Consider the following 13,863-nt stretch of genomic DNA (forward strand, 5'->3'; position numbering starts at 1 on the left):
TACTTTGCATGGGTCTCTGTCATTGGCTCCTGGAACCCTTGGTCGGGGGCGTTCAAGGTTTCCGTACATGTTTTTTCGAACGACATATAGACGCCGGACTTGGGCCAAACTCCGTCCGCGTCGATGGCGAACCGTTTTCTAGAAAGGCAAACATCGCCACTGGCGATTGGAGCCTTATGGCCATGCTATACCCGAGGCGCCATGGCCGAGCGACGGTTGCTTGTAAGGGCTGCCGGCGGGACGATACTTCCAGGTGCAGATGGATTAAGTAGTAAAGGGGTCTTTGTGGGGCAGCGGCATGTCTGTGTAATGTGACAAGTTCTACAAACGTACTACAAGCATATCCGGAACTATCCACACTGCGGGGGTGACATGTACTCTCGTCTTGTGCATACACACGTATGAACCCAGTAGGTTACGTACGCCATGTGAACCACTTACAGGCGGTTTCGGTAGATGACGGGGCATCGTGGTCTGTTAAGATATCGGCATGTCGGCGTTGGAGCCTTGGTGGGCGCATACTGCGACGGCTCCACTCGAGGCGGTGGCGTCGCATCCTAGTTACCGGACGATTCTGGCCTCGCGGAAAACAAAACACGCGAAAAGAAATTTCCATGCCGTCGCCAAAGGACATGGCTCAGAGGAGACGCGAGGGAAGGAGACGAAACTGGTGCGTATAGATAGGGCGTTCACTTTGTCGTGTCGCTCTCCGCGGACGCGGGGGCATTACTGGGAGCGTCTATACGCAGCACTTCGGTTCGTCGGGCAAGTTCAGGCGCCGAGCAGGCGTCGTATATTCTCTGATGCTTAGCAACCGCCAGATGATGCAGCAACGGACCTCGCCGTTCATTGGCGACTGCTAACTCCGTTTAAGGCCATACGCTAATGGTGGAGCGCGGGCACTGATTTCATGACTACTATGCCAGGGCTCTTTATAGACTAGGCGTGACCTTGCGCTCGCAACCATGCCGTCTCGCAACTCCTCGTACTCGTCGCCTTTTCCTCTCCAACTGTCAACCAGCCTTTGATATATTCCCTGGCATACGTCAGCCATACATTTGGCTGATCACTACGCAAGTCATACTACATCTTACTAGGGCCCACAATACGATCCGCCTCCCATCGCCGCAACGAAACCCGAGATTGGGCCGGCATTCGCGCCGATATGGCCAAATCCCAATCATCGTCGTCTCTGGACGAGAACGAAAAAGAAAAGGTTTTGGGCCTGGCCGATCCTCAAGCGGCAGCAGAAAATCCCACAGAGTATGAACCGATACACACAGAGGCTAGCGAAAAGGCATTTGAGAGTAATGGCGACGGCCATGGACCAAGAGGCAACCTTTCCAGGTTACAATCGAGTACCAGTGCGTACTCGGAAGCCAGCACAATAGAGTCCAGCGCCACAAAATCAACGCAAATGAAGAAGCCCTTTTACAAACGCCTGAACGTGCTCAAGAACAACCCGCCGCCTGTACCGAAAGAGCGCACCGTAAGCCCAGAATACACTGCTGGATTGTTCAGCAAACTCACATGGCAATGGATGCAACCGATTATGCGAGTAGGCTACAAGCGGCCGCTAGAAAAGAATGATATTTGGGAAGTCAACCCGGACCGAAGTGCAGATGTACTGGCAGCCAAGTTGGAAGCGGCCTTCAACAGGCGGCGAGAACAAGGCGGCGAGAGGCCTCTGCTTGGTGCCATGTTCGACACGTTCAAGTGGGAGTTCATTATTGGTGGTCTGTGCCAGCTCTCAGCATCCGTCATACAAGCGATTGCTCCCTTTGTACTGCGCTATCTTATCAGCTTTGCCGTCAAGGCATACGTTGCACAGCAAAGGGGCGTCCCTGGACCACCTATCGGCGAAGGTATTGGCCTGGTCATTGCAATCACCGTGATGCAGTCTCTGCAGAGTTTGGCCACTAATCATTTCATGTACCGCGGTATGATGATTGGTGGAGAAGCCAGAGGTGTCTTGATTGCCCTCATTTTTAACAAGGCTATTAAGCTATCAGGCAGAGCAAAGGCTGGTGGCCAGGCTATCCTCGAGGCACCGCCGCCTGATCTAAAGCCGGGAAGTGAAGCGCAGCTGAAATGGTACAAGAAGATACTCAAGAAGAAGGAAAAGAAACAGGGCCCAAAAACGCAGGCAGGTGTGGCAGGTGATGGTGAGGGCTGGGGCAATGGGCGAATTGTCAACCTCATGTCTACCGATACGTACCGTATTGACCTGGCCAGCGGTTTCTTCCACATGATCTGGACTGCTCCTATCGGCATTCTCATTACAACGGCTTTGCTTCTCGTCAACCTCACGTATAGTGCGCTACCCGGTCTCGGTCTCATCCTCATTGCCATGCCCCTGCTTGGTCGTGCAGTCAAGACTCTGTTCCGCCGAAGAATTGTCATCAACAAGATTACCGATCAGCGTGTGAGCTTGACGCAGGAGATTCTCCAAGGGGTGCGGTTCGTCAAGTACTTTGGCTGGGAAACAAGCTTCCTAGAGCGCATCCAGGCCATTCGAAAGAAGGAAATTCACGGCATTCAAATCCTGCTTACCATTCGAAATGCCGTTCTTTCCGTGGGAATGTCGATGCCTGTCTTCGCATCGATGGTTTCCTTTATCACATATTCTCAGTTCCACAGAAATCTCGATCCCGCGCCAATCTTCTCCTCGCTGGCTCTATTCAACTCGATGCGTATCCCTCTCAACTTCCTTCCGCTGGTTATTGGCCAAGTCATTGATGCAAATGTCTCTGTGGAGCGTATCCAGGAATTCCTTCTTGCGGAAGAGGCGGAAGAGAGCGGGCGCTGGGAGTACGATGCCAAGGATGCCGTGGTACTTAAGGATGCGGATTTCACCTGGGAGCGCCACCCGACTCAGGAAGCTGAAGATGGACCAGGCAAAGGCGGAGCACCCGGTAAGAAGGGCGAGACGAAAAAGGAGAAGAAGGCGGCTGCAGAGGCGATGCGGGCGAATGGAGCCACGACCCCTTCAGACGCAACGGTTGTGGAAGAGGAGGAAAAGCCGTTTGAAATCAAAGGACTCAATCTTACGTTTGGACGGAACGAGTTGGTGGCCATTATTGGCGGCGTCGGCTCAGGTAAGACTTCATTGCTCGCAGCCCTCGCAGGCGACATGCGCAAGACAAATGGCGAAGTCATTTTCGGGGCCTCACGCGCCTTCTGCCCGCAATACGCATGGATCCAGAACGCAACGGTACGGGAAAACATCATCTTTGGCAAGGAATTCAATCGCAAATGGTATGACGAGGTGGTGGATGCCTGTGCGCTTCGCGCGGATCTCGACATGCTGCCTCATCACGATGCAACGGAGATTGGCGAGCGTGGCATTACTGTGTCGGGTGGTCAGAAGCAGCGTATGAATATCGCACGTGCGATTTACTTTGACGCGGATATCATTCTCATGGACGACCCGTTGAGTGCCGTCGATGCCCACGTGGGCCGGCACATCATGGACAATGCTATCTGCGGACTGCTCAAAGACAAGTGCCGAATCCTAGCTACCCACCAGCTGCACGTACTAAGCCGCTGCGATCGTATCATCTGGGTTGATCAAGGCCGAGTCAAAGCGGTAGACACGTTTGACAATCTCATGGCACAAAACGCCGACTTTATCCAAGTCATGAGCGCGACTGCAAAGGAAAAAGAAAAGGAGGAAGAAGACGAGGAGGAGGAGGAAGTGGAAGCAGTGGACGGTAAGGTAGCAGCCCAAGTCAAGACTGTCAAGAAACAGAAAAGGTCAAAGAAGCAAGCGGCGCTTATGCAGCAGGAAGAACGGGCGACCAAGAGCGTCAGCTGGCAAGTGTGGATGGAATACATCAAAGCCGGTGGGGGCATCTGGGTCGGCCCGCTCGTCTTCATTCTGCTCGTCCTCTCGCAAGGGGCAAACATTACCACTTCTCTCTGGCTCTCGTACTGGACGTCTAACAAGTTTGGATACTCGCAGGGCGCCTACATTGGCGCCTACGCGGCCTTTGGCATCAGCCAAGCCCTCTTCATGTTCTTCTTCTCGTTTTCCGTCGCTATTTTCGGGACGCGAGCGGGCGAGGTCATGTTGCATCGGGCAATTACGCGCGTGTTGCGGGCGCCCATGTCCTTCTTCGACACGACGCCTTTGGGACGCATTACGAATCGGTTCAGCAAGGATATCGATGTTATGGATAACACGATTACGGATTCGATGCGTATGTATTTTATGACGCTGGCTATGATTATCTCGTAAGTTTTTTTTTTCTCTGGGTGGACCTTGCAGTGCATGTTTTTTTGAAGCTAACCGGGTGGGATGTGGCAGTGTTTTTATTCTCATCATTTCGTACTACTATTACTATGCGATTGCGCTGGGGCCGCTGTTCTTGCTGTTCATGTTTTCGGCAGCGTTTTACCGGTCTTCGGCTCGCGAGGTCAAGCGACATGAAGCTGTTCTGCGCAGTACAGTCTTCTCGCGGTTCGGCGAGGCTATTATGGGAACACCGACAATTCGTGCCTATGGGCTTCAAGACCAGTTCTCCAAGTCGGTCCGGAATGCGGTTGACGACATGAACAGCGCATACTATCTCACGTTTGCTAACCAGCGGTGGCTGAGTGTGCGTCTGGACGTTGTTGGTGTTGCACTGGTCTTCACGACGGGTATTTTGGTTGTGACTAGCCGTTTCTCTGTTGATCCCAGCATTGCTGGCTTGGTGCTTTCGTACATTCTTACCATTGTGCAGATGATTCAGTTTTCTGTTCGTCAGCTTGCAGAGGTAGAGAACAACATGAACTCGACGGAACGTATCCATCACTACGGAAGCCAACTGGAGGAAGAAGCGCCCCTGCACATGGGCCAGGTGCGGCCGACATGGCCGGAGCACGGCGAGATTGTGTTTGACAATGTTGAGATGCGGTATCGCGACGGACTGCCCTTGGTGCTCAAGGGGCTGAGCATGCACGTACACGCGGGCGAGCGGATTGGGGTCGTAGGACGCACGGGAGCGGGCAAGTCGTCCATCATGTCAACACTTTTCCGGTTGCAGGAGTTGGCTGGGGGATCGATTGTTGTTGATGGCGTGGACATTTCCAAGATTGGTCTTCACGACCTGCGGTCCAAGCTGGCGATTATCCCTCAGGACCCAACGCTGTTCAAGGGAACGATCCGATCGAATCTGGATCCTTTCCACGAGCATTCTGATCTGGAGCTCTGGTCTGCGCTGCGACAGGCCGATCTCGTGTCGACGGAGCAGGCAATGGATGACCACTCTGGCCGAATCCATCTCGACAGTGTGGTTGAGGAGGAAGGACTCAACTTTTCGCTGGGACAGCGGCAGCTCATGGCTCTAGCGCGTGCGCTGGTTCGCAACTCGCAAATCATTGTGTGCGATGAAGCGACTAGTTCGGTCGACTTTGAGACTGACGCAAAGATTCAACAAACGGTAAGCAAGAAGAAGAAGAAGAAGAAGCAAACGTCATTGTTGATGAGGCTAACGGTTGTGTGTGCGTGCGCAGATTGTGGAGGGGTTCAAGGGCAAGACACTGTTGTGCATTGCCCACAGGTTGAAGACGAGTAAGTTTGGCCGGTGCAGGGTCGAAGAGTGCTAGAGTAACAGGAGCTGAGACTGACGTGGTGGCCTAGTCATCAATTACGACCGCATCTGCGTCATGGACGCAGGACAGATTGCAGAGCTAGATTCGCCACTGCGCTTGTACGACCAGGGCGGCATTTTCAAGGGCATGTGTGAGCGATCCGGCATCAAGAGAGAGGAAATCGCAGGTGCAGGCGCACGATAATAGATGTGAACCAAGGATAGGAAAAGATAGAGGTAGCGGATGTAGGCGCGTGATTGGATGGGGGCGGGAAAGCGGCCCAAAAGGGAAGACTAAGGATGCAGCTGGGATTGCTAGCAAGGCTGCTGCACACGCACAGTGATGGATAGACATAATGGGGATTGGCGTTGGCGTTTGGAGCGGCATTTTTGGGGGGGCTTGGGCAGCATGACAAAACGGCGTGTTGTTTTGGGTTGAGAGCGGAGAAGAAAAAGACACACGCAGAGAGAGAGAGAGAGAGAGACAGGGCACGACACAGACCGAGGTTTCCAGGCCGATGCAATGCAAATGCCGCAATCATGAGACAAAGACAACTGGGGTGGTGGAGACGGATGGGCGAGTGCGAGATGGAACAGGCCCAGGCGGGGCTGGCCAGAGGGGTGCGACACGGGGAGAGCGGGTTGGGTTATAGGTGATGGCATCATGGTCCCAGGCTACGGGCTACAGTACTCTGGGTGCGGAGCAGGAAACGCGACCTAGGGCAAAGAGAGAGAGAGAGAGACAGCAGTTTGCATTAGCGGGCTGGTGGTCTGGGTTGGCGGCTGGTGCACAGGCCTGGCCGAAACCCTCAATCTGGCACCACGCCATGGTTTCGATGCATTTGCAGCGTTATCTAGGTAATCTCGCCCGCCCGCCGTCTGAGCAGCAAGGGCTAAGTAGTATGTACACAGACTAGTATACTCGGGACATGCGTATCTGCTGCTATCTACTACCTAGGCACATGTGTGCACAGCCAACAAAGGCGCGTCTTTGTCTCTACGTGTGCATGCAGGCGGCTATCGGCACCCATGCACGTCTTGGATGGGTTTCCCACTGCTTTGGGCAGGCCAAAAGCTTCTTTTTGTGCCTTGTTTGTGTGCCCTCGCCGCCGTGCCGCTGGCGTGGTCTGGCCGGCGGGCGGTGGGCGGTGGACAGAGGGCGGGCCCCGCCAGCAGGGCGCCATGCGGTAGTAGTAGTAGTAGTAGTAGCAGTGGTGGTGGTGGTGCTATGGACGATTCGATAGCTGGGAGCTTGTCCAACGCTGGTGCGGGTGCATGAGAAGGAGGCAGAGGCAGAGGCTGACAGACAAGCAAAGCGCTCAAGCCTCTCGGCCAGCCGCTCCGCGTGCGTCAAGCCGCGCAGACATTGGCCGGTCGCACTGCCCGCTCGGGCCTCGCCTGCGGTTGCGCTCAACGCCAAGCCAGAGCCAAACCCCAGCTGCGCCGCACCCTCGCTGCTCCTAGTCGACCTTTGCGGCCGTACAGCGGCGACCAGGCCCAGCCCACACGGCACACGCTCACGCGACAACAGCGCCCAGTCGCGCGCACAAGGCGATGGCGGCGGCGGCGCTGTGTGGGCGAGGCCGTGGGCGTGCTGCTTTGCTGGGCCAAGCCAGCCATGGGAGGCGGCGCCGTGGTTGAGCGAGGGCGACGAGAAGTGCGGGCGAAGATCAGGGACGGGCAAACCAAACGCCCACCTGCAGTTTGCTTTCCCTCGCCAATCCATCGACTCAGACGAGCCTTGACGGCAGGGACATGGCTCCGAACGGCCTAGCGGGCCCGTATGATTGCCCCCCAAGTCTGGAATCCCCCGTTCACACGGGCCTTGTTCAGCCACGGGGGGGGACGACACTGCTCCTTCATATCTTCTCGCGCACTGCCGCCCGCGACCCTCCTTGCACACAGGTCTCGCTCTCTCCACTGCCATCGAGCCCTCTCACCCATCCACCCGCGCCACAGCCCATTCTTTGCAGCTTCGAGTGACCCCCCCCCCCCCAGACGGACCTGCTGCTTCCACAACTGCATCGCCGCTCCCTCACCATCGGCCGCCGCCCGTCTCCCATCCGCTCTACTTGCCTACTCGCCTGTCCTTAACCCCCTACCTTGGCCCACTAACACACGACGCCGCCTCGTCACCGTATCCGGCCCATGCTGCGCCTGCTGTGAAGCTTCCCCTCCTTCCCTCCCTCCCTCCCTCCCTCCCTCCCTCTCTCTCTCCGCCACAAATAGTCGCGCCGCCGCTGTCCATTGCTTGTCGCCTCCACCTTTGTGCTACTCCATTCGCCCCCTGACGCCGCAATGGCTGCCAACGAGAAGAACGAGTCCGTCACCTTCGGCGCCAGTATCGAGCGCTCCTCCAGCCCCGCCATGCCCGCCACACAGCAGCTGCTGCGCTCGCCGCATTCGCAGGATTCAACAACAACTACCGCTACTGCCACTGCCGATGCCGACCCGGCCAAGAAGGAGTGGACTGCCGACGCCTCCAACCCCTACTCGGCCTTTTACAAGCACCCAGAGGCCCTGCGCGAGACGCGCCCCTCGATCAATGACAGCATCCCCCCCTCAAAGGCCCACCTTGGCGTCACCGAACACGATCTCGAGGGCGCCGTGCCCCTGTCGGTAGCCTCGACACAACAACAGTCCAAGACATCCGTCGACGGTCGCGTCAAGGAGTGCACCATGTGGCCCACACGACAGGCTGTGCTCGAGAAGCGCAAGTCGTACCAGCGCAAGCGCGGCTGCGCCTTTTTCCGCAATCTGACCAACAAGCAACGCCTGTGGGCCAAGATTGTCATTGCTCTCCTCGTCATTGCCGCCGCCGTCGGCCTGGGCGTCGGTATCTCGCGAGCTGTTGGCGGTGGTGTATGGGCTGGCAACGGCCAGAGCAAGCAGATACCACACAACTGAGCTTTCGCGACCCAGACATCACCCAGCACATTTGTCATGGTGCCTCGGCTTTGGCATCGACTGCACCTATGCAACTGCTAACCCCCTTTGGTCAGAGCTGCTTTCACGTCTCTTCGCTCAGACTCACGACTTTGTCATGCTCCTTCTTCCTCTTCTTCACAAAAACCTCTTTTTACTTCTGGAATATCCTTCACATCTATCACATTGTTTCTTCTGGTAGAGTGCACACCACTTGCTCATGTCTGCGCTTTTTCTCCCGGCTTTGAGCCTGCCCTTTTTCGGTGGATATGGCTTTTCTCTCGGAGCCATGGTTTCTTTTTTCTATATCTGGGGGCGTACACATTGGTGTTCTTTCGTGGAATTGGTCGGCATCCTGTACCTTGCATTTAAAGCGTCGGAGTACAATTTTGGGGCGTTTAGAAACATGTTTAGTCTGGCAAAAGACCTGTTGCCGGTTATATGCAATACGATGAGCCGATTGAGCATTGGTCTCCTCTTGATTGTCAAGAGGGGCCTTTCGAATTACCTGACGTTGGAAAAAAATCCCTTCTGCTTTTTTTTTGGGTTGTCGTTTTGTTTTCTCGGTGCGATATTATTCCGAATATGCATCCCACTCCCGAGCCGACCCGCCTGTCATCGAAAACTCACACGAACCTATCATGTGTTTTTATGCAGAAGGGGGTTGCGGCGGGATTACATACGCCCCCGCTTAGTCGAGCCCGCCACAAAACAATCATACATGTGGGTAGGGTTGGTAGGTAATACAATGCGTGAACCTGTCACCTGACCTGTCTTAACAACAATAACCCCTCTCCATCCTTACTTCCATCTCTTCTCTATGCCCACATACTACTACTGCTCATTCTTTACTCGTACCCTCATCATCACCGTCAAAACTCCCCATACTCATTTATTTATTTTTTTCATTCATGCATTTGTTTTCTTCTCACGTTTAGATGGATATACTACTTGATTGCTTACATGAACCCAGGACCCCTCCGTCCCAAGCTCCTCCCTTGCAACGCCCTAGCCGCATCGTCATTCGGCTGCGCATCCCCAAATCCACACCCGCCGTCTCGCTCTTGCGCTACCACCGGTCCCGCACACTTGCCGCTCTTGAACCCGCAGCATGCCGATGCGCAATCCGCGTCCGAGGTGCAGGCTCCCGTGATGAATTGTGTGCCCTTGGCTTGAGGCGCGGCTGATGCTGCTGGTGCTGGTGCTGGTGCTGGTGCTGCTTCTTCGCCTACCATGCTTTGTCCGGATGCGGGTGCTTGCGGCTGCGGTGCAGTGTCGCCCATAGCCTTGTTGCCCCCGTTCAAAGCATTGTTGTTTGGTTGTGCGTCGCCGAAGCCACAGCCTTGGCCCTGCTCGTTGGCTACAATGGGGGCGGCGCATTTGCCGGATTTGAAGCCGCAGCAGCCGGATGCGCAGGCCGCGTCTGAGGTACAGGCCCCCGTGATGAATTGCGTGCCTTGGGCTGAGGTGTAGAGGGTGACTTTTTTGTTTTGAGTCGGAAGTTAGTAGGTGTGTGAGGTTGATATGGGGAGAGAGAGGGGGGGAACATACGGGAAAGGATGGTCAGGAGTTTGAAGATGGGTGCCATTTTTTTTTCTCTCTCTCTCTTGATATTATGATTCGAATGGTCGAGACTAGTGATGAATGGAAGGTGTGCTTCTTTTTCTTCTTCGCCTGGAAGTAGTAAAATAGTGTATTACAATAGGTAGAATTGTATTTGTAGAATGCTTTCGTGAAAATGATGGCCTCAGTCGTCCCTTCCCCTTCCCTCCCTTCCCCTTTTATACTCCACTTCCCTTGCCTTGCCTTTCTCCTTCCTCTCTCTCTCTCATACACACACACACACACATTTTCCCCACTAAAAAGACATACACTTCGCCACCTCCTCCCGCAAGGAATCCCATCCATATCCCCTCAGTACCGCCCAATGCCTTAAGCCTCTCCCAGCCCATACAAACCCAGCACCACGGTACCCACCGTCCCTCTCCAACACGTAAACTGCCCCAGGCCTTTACTATGCAGGGAATCTCCTCTGGACTTCACTTCTCTCTCTCCCCCCATCTCCCGGCCCTTGTTTCGCGCCAGTTTCTGGTACGCAAGTCCTTTGTACGAATCAGATGGGCGATGCGGCGAGGCAAAGAGGCATGGCGAGGGAAGAGGTAAGACGGCGTGTGTTTTGTCAAGCCAGGGAAACATTATGCGTTTTGGGGATCGACCGTGTAAGGGATTGTTATTTTTTTATTTTTGGGACCGGGGTGGAGGGGAGAACATAGGGTTGGAAAATGCACAGAAAAGGCCATGGAACAGGAAACCTTTATTTATGTTCGCAAAGTTATCTTTTAAGATTTTATTTAACTAACTGTAGGAATTTCATATGTATATGGCCTACTAGTTGCAACATGGTGTTGGCGATTGAATTACCGTTGCCTTTGTGTGCGTGTGTGTATGGCCCTTCGACACAATGTGATTTGCTACGGCACAGCTTATTCTCTGACAAAATAGGTGTCGCATAATAGGCGCTTAGGAGATGCGTGTTTCGAAATACTAGCGTCTCCCCCTCCTCCCCCCTCTTTTTTTGCCACGCCGGCGCTAAGTTTTTTGTTGCTTAGGTAAAACCAAAATCATTGAGGATATGATCAGAAAGGAGGAGGAGGGGTGTGTGTGTACTGGAATCGAGTAAGGTGGGAAAGAGAGAAGATGGTGGAAAAAAAAAAGAATATAGATTGAGCTTTTGTTACAAAAAAAGTACGTGTGTCGTTGCGAGTTTTGTGACTTGTGTTTGCTAGTACTACTACTAACTCTTTTTTTTTTTGATTCTACATACTTGCTGCAAATGGTGCTATGGCAGGGGTAACAGCGCAGCGTTGTATTGAAGGAACATCTCCATTCCATATCTCGGTCGTGGCGTTGCCGTTTTGTTTTTATTTTTCGTCTTGCTGTGTACGTGTGAACCTAGTGTAGATATTCTTATCTCACGAAAAAGTACAACGGTGGCTTTTTTTTGCTTTTGTCTTGCCGAGATCAAGCCAACGGCCGCTAAGAAAAAGAAAATACTGATATGAAGATGGGCAGTGGATTTGCACAGTGGATTGTTGTGGACATTGTTTCGGATCAAAGAGGCGCTAATAGGGGTTAGCATCTGCAGTCGAGGTGTTGGTGATCCACCGTAGGAGGATGGTGGGTTTTTGTGTTGGATGAGTTGGCTAAGCTACACGTGGTGGCTGTGTGCATTACGTTGCTTTTGGACGTGTGCAAGTACCGTTGGTGCGAAGTGAAGAAGGATCGTCGGTGCATGCAGAGTGGCAGAGCTATATGTCTCATCACTATTGCAGCATGTAGGAAGCGGCCCGGCTAGTGAGCAAACAAAACATCTTGATAGACTGTATGCCTATGCAAAACGAATCTCATCTCATGGTTGAAACACACACAACAACACAGGTGTAATTGTTTCGGTAGACTTGGCCTATTATCAATCTATTGTGAACAATAGACCAAGCGTGCTGAAACACTTGACCATTCTGAAGTAGAAAGCATTAATCATGCACGACATATTTGACATGAGCCCTGCCACCTCACATTTCGACAAGTCAATTCATTTATGACAGTATTTGAACATGACTGCGCTGAAAGGAATAAAACATTGACAGGCGGGTGTAATGGCTATTCTGCAGTATATTTCAACTATCCTGTGTCAATTGACTACTCCGAACAAGGACCGAAAAAAAAAAGACAGAAACAAAGTAGAAAACTTTCAACACATATGGAAGCTGCGACAAAGTCTCTCAAGTAAAAAGTGAAAAAAAAAAGAAAGCCTCGGTCGAAGGATACAGCGAGTGTCTGGCACATAGGGATGCCTGGATAGACAGTCCTTGGCTGGAGAATGGAACGAGCATTGTGCGAACGATGAAGGGTATAGAACCAGCTGGTAAGAACGAAAAAAAAAGAGGAGACAGCTTTCAGTTTTAAAAAAAAAGTTTCAAAGAGAGAAGAACAAGAAGTCGTAAGCCCAAGTGATGCAGTGGCCCAGTATGCAACAACTATAACAACAAAATCGGCCAGAGCATCAACGTATCGAGACATATTCCAGCATTTCATAGCCCCTGAGCATCTCTGTATGTGGTGTTGCAAGGGGAGATCGAGCCATTATCGGGACGCCCCAAAGGAACGGTTGTATTGTGTCTGGTTTGCGTTGGTGGTTGCGGCAGCGGATTGAAGGGCCTTCCAGGCCACTTCAGCGGCTTCTTCTCGGGATTGCTCGAGGTAGCGGTAGTCTCGCCATAGCGCGGCTCGGTATTCACGGCCATGGACAAAGACACTGCTTGACCAGGCTGTGCGTATGCCTGTGTTGACCAGTGTGTCAGCAGATGCCAGTAAGTAAGTGGGCGATATTGACAAGGTCTCTTGAGATAGGCATGGGCTACGAACCTCGTGGGTCAGAGTAGTCCTGGAACTGGGGCTGGGCAATCTGGTTGGTAGCGCAGTAGTCTGCAACGTCTTTTTTAGCTAGGTTACACGGGCGAGAGCATCGGTCTGCGCACGCTGTAGCTTTTGCACGTAACTCTCTTGTGTTGCCATTGTGCGAGATGGGGGGAACTGCGAGCAAGAGACGAAGGCGTGATGCTTTTAACAAAGTTTGTGGTGGGGTAAAGGCTTCGCGAGTGGGGATCAGGGAAGATCAGGTATGTGTGAGCGAGGACTGGGTAGCAACACCTTGCGTGGCATTAGTTCTGCCTCTGTTTATAGTCGAGCAGTGCTTCGAGAGCCTCATTTTCGGTATCCTGTAGGAACAAGAGGGCGGCTTTGCCACATAGACAGGTCAAAAAGGAAGCAGCCTGCAGCCGCCGCAACCACCCCCCTATGTGCTTCGGAACAAAGCAGCTTGGTGATGGGATGCTGCGTTGGCAGGTTTTTCCCGCCATAATTGGCCGGCAGAAACATAATCGAGCGAGGAACTGCGGGGGTAGCGAGAAAGAGAACGCGACCAAGCAGAAACTAAACCCGCCAGGACCCGGTACGGACACCATGACAGGACGTTGCGTGTGGTCGAAACCACAGGTCTGGGATGGCAAGGCCAATGAGGGGATACGGATAAATTTTGGTCTCTACTGTGTTACCGAGTTCAGCCTGGTTCGGCTCTGAGCTGGCACTGAAGGACGAAAGAGAGTTGCTGCCATGGCTAGTTTCTCCATGCCGACGTAGTGCCAGAGGTGTCCGCAAATTGGGCCCTACCCTCGTCGGCGCTCGTCCCGCTTGCGGTTAGAAGGATAAAGGGCCGTGCCGTTTCCGTACCGTGGACATGCCATCTGAAAGCGCGTCATCTCGAAGAAACCATGCTTCACGTGTCGAAGCTGCAACGACGAGG

The 13,863-nt window shown here is 53.4% G+C and overlaps 5 protein-coding genes across 5 annotated transcripts; 2 read left to right on the forward strand and 3 right to left on the reverse strand.

Annotated features, from left to right (window-relative positions):
- The first annotated feature begins 965 nt into the window (after window positions 1-965).
- Window positions 966-5,943, forward strand: PSV08DRAFT_228541 (P-loop containing nucleoside triphosphate hydrolase protein). The gene is made up of 4 exons (XM_014224497.1): window positions 966-4,236; window positions 4,310-5,426; window positions 5,500-5,557; window positions 5,627-5,943. The coding sequence occupies exons 1-4, from the start codon at window positions 1,166-1,168 to the stop codon at window positions 5,779-5,781; spliced, it is 4,401 nt and encodes a 1,466-aa protein (XP_014079972.1). The 5' UTR covers window positions 966-1,165; the 3' UTR covers window positions 5,782-5,943.
- Window positions 5,944-7,784: 1,841 nt separating this feature from the next.
- Window positions 7,785-8,498, forward strand: PSV08DRAFT_322369 (uncharacterized protein). The gene has a single exon (XM_014224495.2). It carries the CDS (start codon window positions 7,875-7,877, stop codon window positions 8,481-8,483), a length of 609 nt encoding a protein of 202 aa, XP_014079970.1. The 5' UTR covers window positions 7,785-7,874; the 3' UTR covers window positions 8,484-8,498.
- Window positions 8,499-9,325: 827 nt separating this feature from the next.
- PSV08DRAFT_364696 (uncharacterized protein) lies at window positions 9,326-10,089 on the reverse strand (the record flags this gene model as incomplete). Its single annotated transcript, XM_014224494.1, has 2 exons — window positions 9,326-9,981; window positions 10,053-10,089. 2 exons carry the CDS (start codon window positions 10,087-10,089, stop codon window positions 9,461-9,463), a joined length of 558 nt encoding a protein of 185 aa, XP_014079969.1. The 3' UTR covers window positions 9,326-9,460.
- Window positions 10,090-12,159: 2,070 nt separating this feature from the next.
- On the reverse strand, window positions 12,160-13,086 carry PSV08DRAFT_322388 (uncharacterized protein). Its single transcript, XM_066092686.1, has 2 exons — window positions 12,927-13,086; window positions 12,160-12,841 (listed from the first exon to the last, which is right to left on the reverse strand). Exon 2 carries the CDS (start codon window positions 12,594-12,596, stop codon window positions 12,201-12,203), a length of 396 nt encoding a protein of 131 aa, XP_065948582.1. The 5' UTR covers window positions 12,597-12,841; window positions 12,927-13,086; the 3' UTR covers window positions 12,160-12,200.
- PSV08DRAFT_354536 (uncharacterized protein) lies at window positions 12,645-13,076 on the reverse strand (the record flags this gene model as incomplete). Its single annotated transcript, XM_066092877.1, has 3 exons — window positions 12,645-12,841; window positions 12,927-12,986; window positions 13,040-13,076. 3 exons carry the CDS (start codon window positions 13,074-13,076, stop codon window positions 12,645-12,647), a joined length of 294 nt encoding a protein of 97 aa, XP_065948583.1.
- Window positions 13,087-13,863: the final 777 nt, after the last annotated feature.

The sequence above is a fragment of the Bipolaris maydis genome, assembly GCF_028858645.1.
Source record: "Bipolaris maydis strain C4 unplaced genomic scaffold PSV08scaffold_12, whole genome shotgun sequence".
Classification (NCBI taxonomy): domain Eukaryota; kingdom Fungi; phylum Ascomycota; class Dothideomycetes; order Pleosporales; family Pleosporaceae; genus Bipolaris; species Bipolaris maydis.

Bases quoted from the DNA above. Each gene is read 5' to 3' on its own strand.
- PSV08DRAFT_228541 (XM_014224497.1), top strand. From the start codon at position 1,166: ATGGCCAAATCCCAATCATCGTCGTCTCTGGACGAGAACGAAAAAGAA. The intron at 5,427-5,499 runs GTAAGCAAGAAG...GTGCGTGCGCAG, and splicing joins ACGCAAAGATTCAACAAACG to ATTGTGGAGGGGTTCAAGGG. The intron at 5,558-5,626 runs GTAAGTTTGGCC...GTGGTGGCCTAG, and splicing joins TGCCCACAGGTTGAAGACGA to TCATCAATTACGACCGCATC.
- PSV08DRAFT_322369 (XM_014224495.2), top strand. From the start codon at position 7,875: ATGGCTGCCAACGAGAAGAACGAGTCCGTCACCTTCGGCGCCAGTATC.
- PSV08DRAFT_322388 (XM_066092686.1), bottom strand. From the start codon at position 12,596: ATGAAATGCTGGAATATGTCTCGATACGTTGATGCTCTGGCCGATTTT.